The 20,889-nt window shown below is 42.2% G+C and overlaps 1 protein-coding gene across 7 annotated transcripts; it reads left to right on the forward strand.

Moving 5' to 3' along the window:
• Window positions 1-3,768: 3,768 nt before the first annotated feature.
• Window positions 3,769-20,831, forward strand: LOC146271521 (ATP-dependent 6-phosphofructokinase, platelet type-like). Of its 7 annotated transcripts, none has more exons than XM_084708263.1 (23): window positions 3,769-4,060; window positions 6,396-6,469; window positions 7,095-7,172; window positions 7,586-7,775; window positions 8,125-8,290; window positions 8,397-8,441; window positions 8,589-8,697; window positions 8,820-8,915; window positions 9,152-9,247; window positions 9,880-9,972; window positions 10,189-10,314; window positions 11,094-11,158; window positions 11,403-11,472; window positions 12,799-12,945; window positions 13,522-13,592; window positions 13,693-13,780; window positions 14,400-14,552; window positions 17,426-17,590; window positions 18,348-18,409; window positions 18,853-18,964; window positions 19,081-19,180; window positions 19,309-19,414; window positions 19,811-20,831. In XM_084708263.1, the coding sequence occupies exons 1-23, from the start codon at window positions 3,970-3,972 to the stop codon at window positions 19,962-19,964; spliced, it is 2,457 nt and encodes an 818-aa protein (XP_084564389.1). In that variant the 5' UTR covers window positions 3,769-3,969; the 3' UTR covers window positions 19,965-20,831. The 7 variants fall into 7 exon arrangements, with proteins under 7 accessions (XP_084564389.1, XP_084564388.1, XP_084564394.1 ...); XM_084708262.1 differs by lacking the exon at window positions 14,400-14,552 and adding an exon at window positions 16,181-16,333; XM_084708268.1 differs by lacking the exon at window positions 8,820-8,915 and adding an exon at window positions 16,181-16,333.
• The last annotated feature ends 58 nt before the right edge of the window (window positions 20,832-20,889 follow it).

Below are 20,889 nucleotides of genomic sequence, written 5' to 3' on the forward strand. Positions count from 1 at the left end.
TTCCGTTCGAGTGTGTCCATCATGTCCATCCCAAACTAGGGATTTCATGCTATGTTCCAGATTACTAGTATGACAGGGGCTGAGAGAAGAGGTGTGACGACGAAAACCAATTTCATTGGTGTTTTGATGTGGATTTACGTTTCCCATTGCCTTAAGGATTACTGTACTGTTAAAGCAGTGACGTGCTTCCAAGATCCTCCATATTTGAAGAGAAGTGCTTGAGACGGCTTAAAGATTGTTTCAAGAGTTCAGGTATTACTTATTCAGTATTGCAGAGGATTACAGACAACAAAATAGGAGATGTTTTCTTTTTCCATTCACTTCAAGAAAGGTTTCCCAACAATCTTCCCATATTCAGTATTTCTGGGGATAACCTCATACTGTAGGGTGTTGTTAATTCTGTGTTCATTCCACTCCCAGTCTGAACAATGTCAATTTAGGCCCAGTGGAGGGTCTCCTAGCCATGGCAGTACAGAGACAAACACACATGACTGCTTTAGGAAACAGCATCTGTAGTGTCAGATCAGATCAGCTAAGCCTTGAGTGAAGTGTAAAATCTTGAGATTAGATATTCAAACTCTCCTCCATAGAGCCAACACAATCTGACACAGTCGCATTACCTTGCACTGGCCTAGGAGGAAGGCCTCATTGTGTCTCATACAGAACTAATAACACACGCTTCGAGGCAGTGGCAGAAGTGTGTCAGGGCAATAAGATGTTTTTAAAAATGAGCCCAAGACGGCAGCATATAGGATACAACACAGCTCACAATTGTTGTCCCAGGGGCAAATATTCTGGAATAGATTTGATAGATTTGATTTGTGGTAATGTGTCTTCACCCCAAGCTATGTGGAATGTTACCCCTTAAAGAGTCTGTTTGCGTTTTACAATGGGATTTTATGCATAACATTAGTTTAAATTGTTTTTTTTCTTGAAAGAAATAATTCATGAATATACACCGATAAGCCTGAACATTTTGACCACCTGCTTAATGTAATGTTGGTCAAAATAGCCTCGACCCACTGACATATGGACTCTGCAAGACCCCTGAAGGTGTCATGTGGTATCTGGCGACAAAACATTAGCAGAAGATCCTTCATGTCTTGTATGTTGTGAGGCAGAGCCCCTGAGAATCAAACTGCCCATAAGACATGACATCAACTATTCTGATCATCTCCCATTAGAAATGGTACTATCACCAATGGGTTCAACTCCATGCAAAGATGTTCAAATATTCACTCGTATTTTGTATTCGGTTCAGCAGGTACTCAGTTACAAACAGTCCAAGCAGTCAAGACAAAAATGGAATAATTGCTATGATGCTAATTCCCAGTTTCACTTGTCATTTAAACATTCTCACCTTGTCTCTTTTGCACCAGAAAGGGTGTGTTTGTTTTTATTGTTCTTTGTACCACAAGTGAGTGGCGCTAATCTCGTCACGCCTGATTAAGAACTTCATACTGGGAGGTTTCTTTATGATGTAAAATAAAGATTATATTATGATTAGCTAGATTGGATTTCATGAATATTTGAAAAGTGTACCAAATTGCTAATTAAATATTTACTGGCAAGTTAAATTATTGCTGAATGGGTATCATATCACATCTCACAAACTTGATACTATAACTTAATCTTAGTCTTTTTACCCAACTGATTGTCTGAGGCTTCAGCAATGCCTGTGAAGCTATGTGGCAACACTTAACATTAAGATTACATTATGGTTTTGTTAATTACCATATAACTCCATGGCAATAGATATAGTAAAAGCATTGTATGTACATAGTAATGGCTATGTCATTGAACTGTAATAGCGCGTTGGTGGCATAGGTCATTACAAAAGTGTGAGAAGGCACAGTCTGCGGGAGGGATGCAAGGCATAAGTGAATATTCTAAAAGGGCTGTTTACGTTTGTTAAGACAGAAAAATACCTGTTAACATCCACTTACCCTTGGAAGGCCCAACCTCCCACAGTTCCACTTACTTAATAACTCATCACTAAACCGTGATGAAACTACACAGCAGTTCCCATGGACATACAATGTTGTAACTATAGGTATTGCTATGTAGTTACATGGTATAATAGATGAGGAAGACTGAGACAATGAATGTGTGATCATAACTTGTTCATTAATAGAGTTAATACATTTGGAGCATGAGTGAAACTCATCATCTTTAATGCAACCAGTAAAGGCCTTCTAAGTCCATGACAAAAACATAATAGAAATGTTTTTCACTTTAGTATAAATGTTACTTACATCTACAACAAAATTTGTGAAACTTTTCACTGAAAGCTACATGCTCTTGTATTTAGTGTATGGTTAGAGTTTGACGGCGAATCGGCCTGAAACATAATAGAACAAGGACTGTGACACGTGCATCCATCCTGTCTGTCACTCATTCAGTATCAGTCTCAGAACTCTCATCACACTGCTTGGGTTTCAGTATGTCCTGTGTTGCCACAGAAATGTGTGTGAGAATTGAAGTCTGGACTCTCACAGTTGATTTCCCGGGACTAGACCTCCCTCTATGGGCTTAAAAGTGTCAGTACATTCATCTGCCAAAGTATCATTTGTGTCCAAGGTATGAAGAGTTGTATTTATTACAGGGTTTTGGCCCTTAGGCCTATATCGTAAGACATTGACAATAAATACAAATAATTTTGACTGACTAATGTCTTTGATGTACATTTATTCTATGATTATGTAATTTTCATTCTTTAATATGGATATATTGTCAGTATGCCACTAGATGTCCCTCCTATCTTAAGAGTCACAGATGGAGAGACATCCATACTGACTTACATGTGTTTTAAGAACAAATCAGGCATCAACAGTATTTTGAGTTGCCGAAACTGAATTTACAATGGTTGCATATGAAAGATTAGGTATTTACAGGGAAACCCCCCCCTAACAAAACATATCTTTACAAATTGTTTTCTTTCTTATTTTAATTGAGTTTCCTCTGTAAAACAAAATAAATGTCTGAAATCATTTAAAACAAAGATGTACTCATGACAGCAAGTGAGCAGAGAGTTCCAGGAGCAGTTCTCATGCTTCCAGCCCCACACCACTCCTCTTCACAGCATTGCCCTCAGGCGTGAGCTTGACCTAAAGGCAACTCTATATTTAGAGTTTCTGCATCACAGCTTCTCCTATCGAGTCAACTGAATACCATAAACACAAACGCTGTGTGCACTTTGATTTATAGATACTGCACTGGTGTGTGGGTTCACAAAAGGAAGATACACCCTAATGTTTTGGCAATTAAAATGTTTGACTATATTGGGCTAGTGGTGATGGAAGATGCTCAATGCTTATAATAACCATGCATACAGGTTTCTCTTTGTCAATGTCTAAAAAGTATTCCTCCAGGCTAAGGGCCTCTGGTGGAGATAGTATATGATTTGTCTAACCCATGTTTAATATTGTGGTAGTAGATCATTTTTGTTGTATGGCTTATACAGTATTATCAAGAAACATTTTATGCTACAGTATGATCGAAGGCTTCATTCAGAAGGGATACTGCATAGGGTTAGTAAAAGCAGTTTTGTGGTAAAAGTGCAAATCCATTCAACTTTCTCAGTAAATTAAGTAGGTCTAAACATATGAACATTATCACTTCCTGTTTGTCTCTTGTTGGTACCAACCTCCTCTTTATGTTATGATTGGTCAAAATAGCTAAGAGTAAACGTGATGCTGATGTTTATTGGATGATGGAGCTGTCTTAGCTGAGTTTAAAGCCATCCAATAGGATCGGTTAGACCAGCTGGGATGGTAAGTAGTCGTGAGCGGTAGGAACAGGAGTAGAGTTGGGGCACCAGGATGAGAGGGCGGTGACCATTGCTGCAGTTTACTCTCCTAATAAAAACTAATACTCGAATTACTTATTAACGTTCCTTCGACATCTTGTTTCACTTTACAACTAACATAAAGAAGCATTATACTTCGCGCCTAAGTTTGAGTTGGCAGCATGGCGCAGCTGCACACCAAGAAATTCTTCGAGAATCTTTCCGGCGCTGGGAAATCCATCGCAGTTCTGACAAGTGGAGGAGATGCCCAAGGTATCATGCCTGTAACAAGTGGATTAGAATGTAGCATGATACTAAATGGATTAGGACTGAATAGTACTACTGTATACAGGGACAACATATTCTGATATGCGATGGCAGTAGATTATGGTCGATTTATTTTATGGTGGAACGAAACTAGTTTTGGTTTGAAGTGGTCGTGAGATAGGCAATTATTATTTTCAGCAAGTGTTTTTGAGTACACTTAAGAATGTTTTAATCAATCTGTAGTTGTCAGCGATATATTTTTTTATATGCTAACACACTGTAATACCTGCATTGCAGTATTTAATCCCCTGAATACATTTTGACGCAGAATTGTCATGAAATGACGCTAAATTGTCGATGCCAATGCTTGGACTCATCTGAAGCGCGCTACATGTTAACATCTCTGCATGCCAACATATATAAAATTCTGCAGATCATCGAGTATCAAGGGTGCGATACGCTAAACGTTTTTCAGACGTTCTCGATTTTGCAAAACTATTGTAGGCCTAGGCATAATTATTGTTATATAAGCCTACTGTAGAAATGTGCCTTTAATATACACTAGCATACATTCATTTGCATAGAGATGTTATGGCCACGGATAATAAAACATAAACCGAGGTTTATATAAGCATTTACGTTTCCTACATTATGTGCGTCAAAGCACGTGTCTTAGCATGGCACGGGCAGCGGGTGAAACCATAGGGGAAGACACGCACTTGAATCGTGAGCTGGAGATGTGCGTACGTGAGGAGCGGCAAGTAAAAGCGGGTTTGCCTCAATGCGTCACTATTGAGGGAACGCGATGTCTCTGAACAGCAAGCATGTGTTGGGCTAGTCTAGTAGCCTAGGGGTGTGGACTAATGGGATATTGAACTCCCTATTCTCACCACCAAGGTATAAGTTAAGCCAGTACGTGTCCCATACAGTGTTTTTTTACGCTCTGCACCGCTTGCCTTCCCACAGTTCACCATGCTCGCGGGCGTATCCGACAGGTTAATACAGAGTTGTAGTTGTCTAAGGTCACGGTTGTAGTGATGGCCAAGCATGCAGACTTTGGTTCACGTCGATCGATACCACTTTTACTCACATAATGCAATAAATGATCCGCTGGCTAGATGTAGCATGATCTTATCTACTAATGCTAGCCTACCCACAGAAGTTCAGATTTTTTTGCAGCAGTATTTGAGTTAATGTTACGCAACCGGACGTGAACACTACAATGTTATAGTCTCACAATATTGATCAAAATACCACTTTTACACACACGACGGAATAATGAACCTCTAGCTAGATGTAGCATGACTTGGCTCTTTTTAGCAATATACTATTGATATTACTACTGAGACTATTACAAGTTATAGTTTTGATGTATTTCCTTTTGGTCATATGCAGAGCATTCTTAATGTGAAAATACAGTACACATTGTTTCCAAACTTTTGACTGGTAGGCTACTGTACATATATAAGAAACTTAAAGATATACGGAAGTTCAGGGGAATTCCTTTCCTTCTTCATACAACTATACAGCTAAATGGGACTGCCATTTAGGGTTTGAGGGACACATTTATGTGTGCATCCACCATTAACAAAATATATTGAAATCCATTTGTGTGCAGCCTACAAACAATTAAGTTTCTGTCATCCAATGAATACTGCGATTAGTCTCCTAGCAACACTTATTCGCCCTAACTAGCAATGACACAATATCTGGGCCACAGTCATTCATTTCCCTGCCAGCAACACACAGTGGCCTGGTTGGTTATGAAAGCATGTTGAAACCCTTGTTGTGAGCATAATAAGTCTCTCAACCTTGACATTCAATGCATCGTTGAAGCCCTCCCACTGGTCCTGGTGATCGAGGCTGTGAATGGCTGTGTTGTGTGGTGTGCATGAGGAGTGGGAGGGCGTTTGACTGAACATGTTGGATTCAGAGACCTACAGCAGATGCACTGATACTGACAACAAGAAAGTACCACATCAAATGCTATCCCAGTATATGTTTTTATTCCTGTCACCAATGGAGGACTATAAAATGATGTTGTGTCATTGATGCTTTTGCATAGTAAAGTTTGTTCTGTGTCCATCAATTTGTAGCCGTAGATTCATTAAGGGAAGTAATTAATGGGAAGTACATTCATAGAAAGTGCTTTGTGGGGTACTAAAAAACGTTGCACTCGGCACTACTCAAATGCTGGGGAGACCTTCCCCAGACACTTTCAAACTGGGTGGGTTCACTCCCAACATTCACGTCACTATCACATCATTTGTTAATGCAGTGTGTGTGCGGTGGCCATGTTTAGCTCTGTGTCATACCCCTTCTTTCTTATGTTGTATTACAGGAATGAATGCAGCTGTGCGGGCTGTGGTTCGTATGGGTATCTATGTAGGAGCTAAAGTCTACTTTATTCATGAGGTGAGAAGCCAAGGACTGTTCCCCAGGGGTTAGTACCAGTTTAGACAGTGAGATAAATATGTACTGACATACTGTGTTCTGTGCTTGAGGGTAAATCCTCCCTGGGTTCAGACAGTTCCCTTAAAGGTTCATTTTGATGAGTCCAGCTGTACTTGGAATGTTGTCATGTCATGTCACATGGTTGTGGGAACATTTTCCTCTTCTGTTTCAAGGAATATTGTATATTTTTTTACTTGTAACGCATTTCCAATGTATTCTAGACTCATTTTCTAGCCTGCAATGGCTGTCAGATAGACCAGAAGTGGGCTATCTGGTTACCACTGTCTCTGTAATTGGATTAGAACAGCCCTTCCTGAGTCCATATGAGTCTTATATAAACATGAGTCTTATATAAACAAAGCCTGGTAAGATGTATTAATGTATACAGTATTTCCTATAAAGAGTGAAATTCTTATTGGTGGCTTTATTAAAATATAATGAAACACTGTATTTTAAAAGTGTCAGAACATTTTAATACACGTATACAAATGGTGATAACATTTAGTGTTTAACCTGTACATAAATAAACAAAATACTTTTATGTGAGTAAAAAATAGAAAGTTTCATGTTTTGTTTCTCTGTTCAGGGTTACCAGGGAATGGTGGATGGTGGTGATAACATTGAGGAGGCATCCTGGGAAAGTGTGTCCAGCATGTTACAAGTGGTGAGGAGCCTGACAGTAGAATTACTGAAAGACTGTGTGCCCTCAAGCCAAATACTATGGATGAGGTCAATGTGACCATCATAAGCTACACATGTAGCTTACACATAACTTACTACTGAATATTTTTAGCCTCCGATTTCAAAATATGTCAACAATAAGTGAGAGATTACTTCAGCTTACCCTTTGCCCATGGTCACCAGAGTGGAAAAGTTTGTGTCACTGTTGATATTCATGTTGACAATGACATTTGAGACTTTGACCAGTAAGAATGATGTGGTTGACGACAATAACAAAACAGACACCCACAACATCTTAAAAGTAGAGTCAATAATGTGCATTTGTAGAAAACGATGTTGATGTTCACAGATTTATTATACAAAGGTGTCTTCTTGTGTGTTCTACTCGTCACCCAGGGTGGCACGGTGATTGGCAGTGCCCGCTGCAAGGAGTTCCGCTGCCATGAGGGGCGCCTGAAGGCAGCGCACCATCTGGTGCAGCGTGGCATCACCAACCTGTGTGTGATTGGAGGAGACGGCAGTCTGACCGGGGCTAACCTCTTCAGGGAGGAGTGGAGCGGCCTATTGGAGGAGCTGATTCAGCAGGGTAGTTATCCTTATATTGCTAGTTATCCATATCCACAGCCACAAGTGAGCTGTGCTGTATCAGCCACAGTATAGAAATAAAGCCAGGGAATTGTGGATCATTCTTTGACTATTTTGATCATGCATTGTGCTTTTTAGCAAATCGCCCCCAAATAATTCACGCTTATGAAACTGGTCTGATGGGTGCATTAGATGAGTGCATTAGACAGTACAGAACAGACCTTTTCTTTTTCTTCATTGGAACTTCCATTTACATCTGCTCCTGCAAAAGCTGCTCTTTTTGGGGTCAATCAGTCTTATGTTTTGCCTCAGTGGGTTTGTGATGCATTCTGGGATTTGTATTTCTCTAGGAAAGATTGATGAGGAAGCTGCCCAAACCCACTCTGAGCTGCACATTGTGGGGATGGTGGGCTCCATCGATAATGACTTCTGTGGCACCGACATGACCATTGGGACGGACTCTGCCCTGCACAGAATCATCGAGGTGGTGGATGCTATCATGACCACTGCACAGAGGTAGCAACATGTTTACTTTAATGGTACAAAGCTACATTTAGAAGGATTGGCACTGAGATGTAGATTTCCGCTGACCGACATTTCAGACATCTTTGTTTTCTTTCAGCCACCAGAGGACATTTGTGTTGGAGGTCATGGGCAGGCATTGTGGGTAGGATGTCATTGTATTCTTTTTTATTTATATCAGTATGCACTGTAATAGAAAATAGAAAGGCTAAATTCACACTGTGTGTGCACACGTGTATTATGTATGTATGTGTGTGTGTGTGTGTGTGTGTGTGTATGTGTGTGTGTGTAGGTACTTGGCTCTGGTGAGTGCTCTGGCGTGTGGGGCTGACTGGGTGTTGATCCCTGAGATGCCTCCTGGGGATGGCTGGGAGGACCAGATGTGCCAGAAACTGTCTGAGGTAACACACACACACACACACACACATACACATACACACATATATACACGTACACAGTAATATACCATTGCCATTCTAGCCATAGTAGACGTAAATGTTTCAGCATGTTTGTCATTGCTCAGAGTCGTTCCAGGGGGTCAAGGCTGAATATTATCATAGTGGCAGAAGGAGCCATTGACAGGCATGGAAATGCTATTACCTCAAATGTTGTCAAGGATGTGAGTACTGTAAATAGAACCTGGAACAAAGGAGGAATCAAAAGCAGTCCCTTGCTGCAGGAATAGCTCAATGCTCATCCAATACAATCTCAAAAGAGATGTGGTCAGATGGGCCATTTCTCCATACAGTAGTCTTTAGCTATTCCTCCAGGACTGGGTCCCAGCTTTTGGAAAGCCAAATGCAAGACGTTTTCTGTCATGTTCTGTATATATTTGCCTTCTTTGTATTTCTGTAGAATCGTGCAGATAAGAAAAGACTGAATATCATAATCGTAGCTGAGGGGGCGATAGATTCTTACAACAAGCCAATAACTACCGACTATATCAAGGATGTAAGTACGGTGGAGTCACCAGTTTTTCTTCTGGCTGTCCTGTGCTGAGTCTTCTCTGTGCTGTGGAACCTCAATCATTGCCATCCCATTTTTCATTTTCCATCATTCACAACCATTCCATATTTCTACCCGCTACTTTATTTTCCACGTTGCGTACCTTTGCTTCACATAGTGTTCGAAAATTCCTTTCACCAAGAAATGTGTCCCCATAGAAGCATTGGCCACCATTTATTTGTCACTTCTTCCTCTCAGGCATTTTCCTAGTGGTGTGAACTCTTTCTTCCTGCCTTCCTTGTCCGTCCTTATAACACAGTGAGTTTTACACTTGTTACCGTCAGAGGAGAAGAACCAGGCGGAGGTGTTAGAGTCTCACTGACGTGGCAAGAAACGTGTTGCATGTGCTTGTTCATTCCCCTTAGTTTCATCACTAAAAGCATGAAATTGTATGTTTTTCCCTGTTTACACAAATGATGTATTTGTATATTATTTGAATGTTTGGATGGCTGAAAATATGTACCATTACAGTAGTAGTTACAGCTAGAAAATAGAATACCTTATAGTTGTTTTTTTTAATTAAATCTGGTATGGTCAGAAAAATAGCATACCATTTATGGACCTCCTTTCTTTCTTAGCTTGTTGTAAAGTGTCTGGGCTTCGATACCCGAGTCACCATCCTGGGCCATGTCCAGAGAGGAGGAACCCCTTCTGCCTTTGACAGAATCCTGGTAGGTGGACTGTGTTATCGACCATACGTCAGTGGTACAGTATGTTGGCATTTATAGCATGACCTTCACTCTTGGAAAATGTAATACATCTCTAATACATTTACATTTCATAGTGAAGATAAACTTGATCACTTTAAACTATACCAAAATAAATACGCCTGCGTGAACTCCTCCGCAATTCCCATGTAAACATGGATGACCCTTGACCCTGTGTAGGCCAGTCGTATGGGCGTGGAGGCTGTCCTGGCCCTGCTGGAGGCCTCTCCCACCACCCCTGCCTGTGTGGTGTCTCTGTGTGGGAACCAAGCTGTTCGCCTGCCCCTCATGGAGTGTGTTCAGATGGTGAGTGCTCAGTTCATGGTTAAACCCTGCCGTCAACCTGCCTATACTTGACTGTCACACATGAGCTAGGTTCAGATCCTGATAGCCAGGTCTCGAGGGCTGCATTCATGTGGTTGAGTGTTGTAAGCATGTTCCTCTTGGAATGTGTTCAGATGATACACTAAGTGCAGTGGGCCTTCCATTTAAGGCCATGGCACCTTGCCAACTGCAACTGCTGGAACTGGCCAACCAAAATGACATGAATACGTGCAGCACTCTGTGTAGTATAGACTGAAGATAGATAGCACTGGACATGTCTCAGCTAGCAACAGCAAAACACACATTTTAAGTGTGTTCTGATAGACAACGTGCTCCTAGTTTTTTTGGTTTCATGTTCTTGCTATGAGTATGTGTGTTTACATCCCATCTACTGGGATCTACAGTAGGAAGTGCACAGGACTTTCCTATACTGTGTACACGCTTGTCTGGGTCCAGAACAATGGCACTGGTTGAGTGTACTGTATGTTATAGTCACACTTCTTGTCTTTCACACACTGTTACCACCATCTCTTTGGTTCCAGTCTGTCTAGTGAAAGACAAGGGCCTAACAAATACATTGACCATGTTTAGGAGAGTGTGTTTTTCAGAGTGACACAACTTTCAATACAAAAAGTTATATTCTTTACAACACCCCTTTACGTTAGAATAATTGGGCAGGGATACCGTGTGCTGTTTGTTTCAGGACTCTTAAATAACTGGTGATGGTATATAACAGAGAATAAAACATTAATTTTTTTTAGACCCAAGAAGTTCAGAAAGCCATGGATGAGAAAAAGTTTGAGGAAGCTGTTAGACTGCGTGGCAGGTACGTTATTATATAGCCAATATACATGGTCTGACATCAAGCATTGTGAATTTAATAAATGTTCTAAAACATCTGTGTCTGCTCAGCTTCCTGTTGTGTGTTTGCAGACAGTGTGAAGAGGTTTTACTGGGCTCTGATTGATTTGTCCCTGGTCTTTAAAACGATTTGGCTAATAGCCAGTCATTGAGCTGTCAGCCATTTTAAATTGAACTATAAATAAACAACAGCGTGTTCTCATTTGCAGGAGCTTTGAAAACAACTTAAACACATACAAGCTTCTGTCTTACCGGAAAGCAGACTCTGAACTTCCAAATGTGAGTGTTCTACTCTCGAACCCCCAACTGCTGTAACTTTGTATTTCATCATTTTGATGTTTGTCCTATTTTTTGTGTCTTTCCAGCTATTTTTGTGCATTAGGATAAGGTATTTATTGTGCAGGTGCATGATGGGTTGTGTAGTATTGTGTGTGACATTAACTGTATGTTTATGTAATGTATGTCTATGTCTGGAGGGGAAGGAGGAGGAGGAATCTCTGGATGATGTACGTGGCCTGTAGTAGTCAAAGCCCTGCTAAATGCTTGTAATGAGCTTGAATTTGTAGACCATAGCTTTTCTGCTAGCAACACATAAAAAACAGTAAGAAATATTTACAATTTCTCAGTAAGACCTTATAACCAACATGTACTAACAGTGCCACAAACTGACAGAAGTCAATGCCTGTTCCTAGAGCTTTCCATGCATATTTCTCAGCGTCTCAGCTTAGCAAGTAAAACAAGTAAACAAGTAAGCAAGTGTATTCTTGCTGTACTTGTAGACATGAACATGTCAGTCTGCTTTGTCATCATTCAGATGCAGGTGCCCTGTTATAGACACTGCTTCTCTTTGACCTGTGACTCTGCTCACGGATTAAACACTGTTAGGTCAATGCAAGAGATTACTTTGCGATTAGTCCACATGCCTTGGTTCCCCCAAACCCAGGGAATCTTCATATGATCCCACTGTGGTCAAGAACCTTTAAAGGGTTGGCGAGTCACTGATTGCTGAATTCCACCTCTGATCAATAATTTTATTAATATACTTGCAGCGGTGGAATGAATGCTCCCTGGTGAAAGCAGTGTGGTGGTGAGCCAAAGGTCAAGAGTTCACATGTTGCTTGAAAGCACTGAGAGACTGGAGTGGTGGTTTCAGGTTTGGTGCAGCATCATAGCAGCATCGTAGCAGCGTCGTCGCAGCATCGTAGCAGCATGTGGCTCTGCAGCATTATCCATGCATGCTGCTCCGCCTGCCCTGCTCCCTGGCAGTGCCCTCATTTGGCCCTGAGACAGGACACAGGACGTGTGTTGTTCCCCTGTAGTTGGGGGTAGTCTGGGCAGTAATCCAAGACAATGTGCAGTGTTTCAAGTTACTTCTACAGTATGTCGGTTCATGGATATTTAATTATAGTAGCTAGGCTTCTGGAGATCTAAGTAGGACAGACAGATGTAGGCATGGCGGTAATGCCATGCGCCAAAGGGCAAGTTCAAGCTTTTACCATAACACAACTGTAAAATCCCCAGTTGGGGAAGGTTTAGGTCTTGGTTGTGGACAGACCGTAAAGTGTGTGTGTGTGTGTTTGTGTTGATGTGTGTGTGAACCTCCAGAGCACCTTCAATGTGGCAGTGCTGAACGTGGGCGCCCCTGCTGCAGGCATGAACGCTGCCGTCCGCTCGGCCGTGCGCGTGGGCATCACCGAGGGCCACAAGATGTTCGCCGTCAACGATGGGTTCGAAGGCTTCTACAAGGGACAGGTACTCTGCTGGGTTGGAGAAAAACATCACATTTCCATCGACAATGGCATTACATGTCACATTTAAATCACCACAGTACTATAACACCAACTGAAACTCATGACATCTTATAATATAGTCATCTAGTTTACACTGACCTTGCAACACCTTACTGGTGCTGAGTGCTGGCTGGCATACAGGAGTACTGGCTGTTGGGTAAGGCACCTCTACTGGTGTACTGTACACATACCCTGTTCCACAGCTAAAATAGCGTGTGCAGATAAACAGCAGTGCTTACTGTAAGCCTATTACTCTCACCCCTACTCACTCCTTCCCTGCCAAAGCGCAGCATGCACACTGCCTGGTTTCACTTGGTGATACTTCAGGCACTGACCTGGAGAACCAACACTATCTAGCCACCCAGTTCTAATAACACAGTGCCATACAGCACAAGGTACCTACATTTGGTTGCTTTGTGCCTCCTGTGAATGACGAGTGAACACGTCATTTTGTGACGCGCTAACCATGTTTGTCTTGAGTAAATTGACCAGCATTTACTTAACTAGTTTGGTGTTCTGTGTTCTTTGTTCTTTCTAGATTAAGGAGATTAAATGGGGAGACGTAGGTGGCTGGACTGGCCAAGGAGGATCCATACTTGGGACAAAAAGGTTTGGTTTTATTCCTCATTTGTGTTACAAATAATGCTAGATCAAACACATGTCATACACATGAACAGAGTGAGGTAAATGATTCTATTTCTTATTCCAGAACCCTTCCAGCAAAGCATACTGAGAAGATCGCTGAGCAAATGAGGATACATAATATCAATGCACTACTCGTCATTGGTGGATTTGAGGTACGTGCAGCACAATTCAGTATTCAATGTATTCATTCTAAATACTAGAATGGGGTACATTTACCAGAAAGGTAAATGTAAGGTAAATGTCTGTCCAGAAAGGTAAATGTAAGGTATAAAATAAGTATAACATATATTTGTTTGTAATATTGGTAATATTTAACGGTTAAAGTATTATCATTATGTTTAGCCTTAGCATATTCCTGAAAAATAAAGAATACAATTACAGTTGCTGTATTAATGTATTGAACATGGTGTTCATGCAAATCATCAGTCATTTAGTCTCTAGGCTAATCTCCATATTTGAATGTTTATGTAAAACCATGATATATTGATTTCAATGTAACTAGTAATCATTCACCATTACACTGTATCTATATGTACTTGAACCATACCTTGTCCACAACTCACTGCACCCTGCAGGCTCTCTCCCAGTGTTGTGTCCACCATCCCCCCAGTCTGTCTGTCTGTGGAACAACTGTGTGGTACACTACTTCCTGTCTGTGTCTCACCATCCGTCGTGATAGGCCTGGCTCCCTCACCCTGGCTCCGCCCACCCTGTCCATGTCTTTTTATCTCCGATGCCCCTCCCTCTAAAGACTGGGCTCTGCCATTGCAGGCCTATCTGGGACTGATGGAGCTGTCCGCTGCCAGGGAGAAATACAATGAGTTCTGTGTCCCTATGGTCATGGTGCCGGCCACAGTCTCCAACAATATACCTGGCTCTGACCTCAGCATTGGCGCAGACACGGCTCTGAATGCCATTACTGACGTAAGTCTGGCTGGAACACACAGCGTGGGTATGTGTGTGTGTGTGTGTGCATACTTTATATGCATACCCACCAGCAGCCGATTAGATTCGGGAACATCATTAATAGTAGCTTGTTCTGAGATTTACCAGCAAAAAGAGCCACATTGACATCACCATTATGTAACAGTAAATGTAGCAGATCCCCCCTCCCAGAAAAGCACAGCAATTGGTTTCAACACAGCAAGCGATTTAAAAATCTTTGAGAGAGCTATTCTTTAGTGTGCACATTATGGTGCTTGCATCGTTTTGTGATACAGTCCCCTCAGATCAACTGACATGTAATTATTGCAGCCAACTCCACTTCTTGGAGAAGGCATCGGCAAAAAAGAACTCTGTGTGTCATACGATATATGAGGATTACATGATGTCATTCCTACTGTAAGAGCACTGTGATGGATGAGGTCAGGGCGTGTTAGAACTTGCTGGTGAATGTCAGACGGGTGCCCAGTCAGCCCAGGTAAGTGATGGTGGTAGGTAGGTGAGCAGGCAGGTAGGGGCATGCTCTCCAGTGACGTCAGCGTGGCATGTGTGGCCCTTAGCGCGGTGCTCTCTGCACCTCACTGTGTTTGGCTGCTAAACACCAGGTGAGTGGGATCCTGGTCTGGTTCAACACAGCATGTCACCACAACACCCACTCCTGTTCTGTCCTGACAGCATCTGTCCCGTCGGACGGACCGTCGACAAGTCGTGCGCAGGGGAAGAACAGGAAGTCGTATTGCAAGGACGTTTGTTCAGATTATAATGATTATTATTATTTTCAGACCATTTTTTTTTTCTGAGATTGTCATCTCATTCTCATAATCACCTTCACCTCATTTATATGGGTTTTGACTAGATTCTCACCAAGTGAAGCGTGTATAATCCATTTGAGCAGTCACACGATTCAGTTGAAAAAGGAGGTTTGCGAGAGTCTATCACTGTGGTTCAAAAAGACAAGCTTGCGAGTCATAGTCAACAATCATTTTTGTTTGCTTGAACCAGGCCAGACCCCTCCATCATGGTTCTTTTCAACCGTGCGTCTGCATGTGAATGTAGACCTGACTAATCTCCAGCATCTTTCAACCCGTGCCTCTCTGTCTCTGACGTCGTCAGCCCAGTGTGCAGTGTGATGGCGCCGTGCCGGCTTGACTCCTTGTGTGCTCTCACCATTGGAGTAGCTCTGTCACGTCAGTATCACTATTTGTCAGCCAGGGTGACCCCGTTCTGCCCCCCCATGTCTCCTTTCAGCCAATGGGAAGCCAACAACCCTATCACGCGGAGAGAGCCACCCTCAGGATGCACACACATACACTACAGAGGAATTTCAAGTCTTCCTACATTACTCACATCCTGTCTCCCTTGCTTCTCGGGCTCTCCCTAATAAAGGAAAGATGGAAGCGACTCGAGAACCTCTCCTCCAGTTCATTTTGAGAAGGAGGTGAGGAAAGAGGAGCCAAGGAGACAGGGCACAAGCAATTGGAAGACTATTGAGATTCAACCCTACATGTTACAGTGTGGGTCAACAACAGTATATGAACACGTAGCAGTGAGTAAGGGTCGTGTTTTGTAGCGCCCCCTGGTGGTCTAACACATTGTTGCCGCCACCTCAGGCCTTTGAGTGTCTGCTGCAGCTCTATGAGGCCCGGGCCAGCCACCAGGAGTTTTGCATCCCGATGTGTATGCTGCCCGCCACCATTAGTAACAATGTACCCGGCACCGATCTGAGTATCGGGGCTGACACCTCGCTCAATGCCATCGTGGAGGTAAGGTACAGGAGGACCCTGGGAGGTTTGGACAAGCGTGAAAGACTGTTATAGTGTCGTTCTAACACCAGTAATAGTATGCAAGTGTAGATTGATCCGTCAGAAGCAAATCCATAGCATAAATACTTATTTGTTGCAATATATTTATGTTGTAGTTCATTAACATCATCTGTGTTTATACTTGCATTTTGGTCTAGCTTAATCAGTGTAATTAGTTCTGTTTTATTGTGCTATAGTTTAATGTAGTTGGCCTACTCCATCGTTACTGATCAATAGGTATGGTGATGTGGTTTTGTTTAGATCAAGTGGATCTTGTACTGCATGTCAGATAGTTATAGAAAAAAGTTTGGTTTCGGAAACAAAATCAGACAAATAAAAAATGTAGACTGATTTATGAGCATTTCCCCCAGCCAACATTGATAACCCATAGTGGAAAAGAAGAATGCCCAAATTAACTACAAGGACATTTCAGGACATAGAGGTTTCTCACAACACTCTTATGAAATAAAGTCTTCTCAGTAAATCACAGTGCACATAGACCATGCATGCCCTACCTACTGAGTGAAACTATATAGACTTGAATTGACTTGTATTTCTGGTTTTGTGTTTTGGAAGAAGCTATAGTGTACCCCCCCAGTATCTGTTGCTTGTTAAACGCTGTGATGCTTTTATGTGTTGCGCTATTATGAATTGTGACTCAGCATGTATGCGGTTACTGTGTCAGCATGTTTAGGTTTATAGCTAACTCAAAAACGTGTCTGTATCTGCATGGCAGTTATGATGAAACCTATGAAACCTTACTGTATCTCTGATGAATAACAATTTGTATGTGTGTGTGTGTGTGTTTGCAAACCCATGTGTATACATTTGATGTGTGTATGTGTGTGCATGGCTCCATATTATGTCCTTGTGTGTGTGTGTGAATGTATGTTCCTACGTGTGGATGTGTGTATACCTACACGTGTGTGTGTGTATACCTCTACGTGTGTGTGTGTATACCTGTACGTGTGTGTGTATACCTGTACGTGTGTGTGTATACCTCTACGTGTGTGTGTGTGTGTGTGTATACCTATACGTGTGAATGTGTGACAGACCTGTGACCGCATCAAGCAGTCAGCCAGTGGGACCAAGCGCCGTGTGTTCATCATTGAGACCATGGGGGGCTACTGTGGCTACCTGGCCAGTGTGGGGGGGCTGGCAGCGGGGGCGGACGCTGTCTACATTTATGAGGAGCCCTTCGACATCAGAGACCTGCAGGTCAGAGAGAGCCTTTCTTTTATATTTGGTATTTATATGGGATTTAATCAAGTACATTTATGAACATAACACTACTTGCGACACTGTCTGTCTGTCATGCTCAACCCTCAGCAGACATCTATTTCTGGAGTGTGCATGTGACCCAGATTACACTGTGTGGATATTAATAGCCATAGAGCATTATCATTCCAGTAGGTGATAAGCTGTTATCAACTTCAGTTCTGTTGGATCGGCTGGAGAAAAACAGTACAAGAGTAGTGTTGTCAAGTGTCAGTCTGCAGTCCTTGGTTGGGTTGCAGCATGTTGGGAAAGACTTTTATTTTCAGTGCACTAACTGATAAAAGTTTCCTTGGAACTGAGATTGTTTGTCTTACCGGAATGCATAATAAAAAATATATTTCATATTGAGTCCATTCAAATGTCCTAATGTCACATTGACTATTATGCAATGTGGCAAATTGTCAGGAATCTAAAACTGAAGATAGGGTTAGTGTTACTTAGTGGTCAAACTTGTTTAATAAAATTCTTGCTCACATATTTTGAAAAAACTATTAAATAAAAGTTTTAAAAAAGCGAATACCGGTAGGCAGCCAACAGTGCCCCATGCTGGTTGACGGGTACATTACACTGCCCTTCTCACAGGAGAGGGGTGAACAACATTCTGCAGTCTCCTGTTCTGTAGGGTGCAGACAGAGGAGAAAGCTCCCAGGCTAGTTTGACAGGAGCTCATGTGATGTTTTTTGCTTTCATGCCTCAGTCCAACGTTGAGCACTTGACGGAGAAAATGAAGACCAGCATTCAGAGGGGCTTGGTGCTGAGGTGAGACTCGCAGTAGTTGACAACAGCTGCTGTCTCGTAATCTCCACTGTACGTACATAGTGTTAATAATAGGATACATGTAATGGCATGATAACTGCTTAGCATCCGTCAATATTTTGCGTGAAAGGAATGTTTACGCAATCACAGTAGGGATCTCCACAAAGATGCATGGATGCCTGAAAAGACGGATTCTCTGCAAGCACATCTTGGAAGATACAGAGGGAATATTTGACCTTACTAGACTACAGAACGAGCTGGCCTATTTTATAAAGCATCAGTTGTGCCCCTGTGCTTTGTTTTGAGGGCATTGCATCATTAGGCAATGACTTTGTCTAGATGCAGTCTGAGCGATGGGTTCATGTGAGGTGACTGTATGGACCTTGTTACAAGTAGGGGGTTGGGCAGTTGCAGTGACTGACTGGATAGTGTGGCTGCTTCCACAGGAACGAGAACTGCAATGAGAACTTCACCACAGACTTCATCTACCAGCTGTACTCGGAGGAGGGGAGAGGCGTGTTTGACTGCAGGAAGAACGTCCTCGGACACATGCAGCAGGTGTGGTTATCATGCACACACAAACAAGCTGACAGACAAACAGGCCAACTGACAAATACAGAATTGGCTGAACTGCACTTTGCATTTGGTCACCATTTATTTGATTACTTCCAAAGGGAGGTGCACCCTCTCCATTTGACAGGAACTTTGGAACCAAGATTGCAGCCAAAGCCGTACTGTGGATCTCAAGAAAGCTCAAGGAGTCCTACAAAGAAGGTAAATACAAAGAATGGAGACCGTTTGATTCCCAACATGTACGATGCATTTCCACCCACAGTATGTGTCTAACACAGACCAGGTGGATTGTTGAAGCCTATGCATGACTGTGTGTTGTGCCCACGCAGGGAAGGTGTTCACTAACTCAGATGACACAGCCTGCCTGCTGGGCATGCGGCGCAGAGCCTTGGTCTTCCAACCCGTGGTGCAGCTCAGAGACGAGACAGACTTTGTGTAAGGACTACTTAGACTATTCAGCAGGTCGTTTACGTTTGCTTACTCATGAACACGCTCACATTCGCTTTGTGTCCCTCAGTAGGAAGAGATAGCTGATACATGTGATGTTTGAATTTCTGAAGAGCACAGGACATTTATCATGGGACGTTTTTAAACAAAAAGACTGCTCCTTGTATAACCCCCCAACTAGTATTAGAACTATGCATTTCTGATTCTTTAATTTCGGCACGATTTGGAAGTTGCTTTGGATAAAAACAGAAGCTAAATGCATCAAATATTAAACATTTTAAATGTTCCTCCAGGAATGGGGCACACAATTTAGAGTTTGTGTATGTGTGTGTGTTTGTGTCTGTGTGTGTATGTGTGTGTGTGTGTGTGTGTGTGTGTGTGTAGCCACAGGATCCCTAAGGAGCAGTGGTGGCTGAAGCTGCGTCCTCTGATGAAGATCTTGGCCAAGTACAAGACCAGCTACGACGTCTCAGACTCTGGCCAGCTGGAACATGTGACCCGCATCCGTCCCAAAGAGAGCGACACCTCTGCCATCTAAACCAGAACCAGGCCAGGGCCAGGGCAACCCTAACCTTGAGGGAAGTCCCAGAGTGTGGGTTAATGAGTTAGCCAGATAGTAATAAAGTAGATAGTAAAAAAAAGTAGCTAGAAATATTGCAGTAGTAGTACATTAAAGAAGACCATTGGGTATTTGACTGTTACCTAACTACACCTACAACAACCTGCAATCTAGCTTTCCTGAAAAAAAGTCTATCTAGCTGTTATGAATAGTTTTATAAAAGTTGTCTGGCTAACTTAGCAGTCCTCCTTTGTGGAAAAACACCCCAAAAAGACTGGCTTGTTTTAGGAAGGAGAGGAGTTGGCTCAATCAGTGTATCTTCTAGTGCTTTCTGTCCCACAGTGATGTGCTCCCAAAAGCTGCTTATAGGTACACCAGAGAAGTTTACTGTGACCTTAACACCCTATCCCTACGCCGGTGAAAATCTAAATGACTTGATATGTGTGAGTAAGGCAGGAGATTACAACTAAACTCAGAAAGCTAGAGCTACTGTTTTCCCCTATATTCTTACATAATACTTGTATGTTTTGATATGCTTCCAGTGAGGCTTGCTCTTGTTTTACCATGACATTTTCTCCTTTTGGCAATATCTCTGCCATGATCAGAAGGGAAGGCTAGCTGTGTGTCTCCAGTCACTTGATGTGTGTGTGTGCTGTGATGTCACTTGTTGCTATTTGTGTCAAACATGGGCTTATATGTGGCATTCACCAGTAAAGTATACTAGATAGGTTCATTTGAGGACAAGGCATTTGTGAACCCTATTATGCAATATAACCTTGTTTTAATGTGTTGACTGCAGTGAGTGTTCTCCCAAAAGATATTAAATAATATTTATTGTGATGATAATTTGGAATGCTGTGTTTATTCTATAGTGATTGATTAGGGATATTGTGGCTAGTCTCAT

This window comes from Hypomesus nipponensis, chromosome 10 (assembly GCF_054491055.1).
Source record: "Hypomesus nipponensis isolate SF chromosome 10, ASM5449105v1, whole genome shotgun sequence".
Classification (NCBI taxonomy): Eukaryota; Metazoa; Chordata; class Actinopteri; order Osmeriformes; family Osmeridae; genus Hypomesus; species Hypomesus nipponensis.

Coding starts and splice junctions, on each gene's coding strand:
- LOC146271521 (XM_084708268.1), top strand. CDS start 3,970: ATGGCGCAGCTGCACACCAAGAAATTCTTCGAGAATCTTTCCGGCGCT. Junction 16,334..17,425: donor CGCTCAATGCCATCGTGGAG/GTAAGGTACAGG, acceptor AATGTGTGACAG/ACCTGTGACCGCATCAAGCA. Junction 18,410..18,852: donor CAGAGGGGCTTGGTGCTGAG/GTGAGACTCGCA, acceptor CTGCTTCCACAG/GAACGAGAACTGCAATGAGA.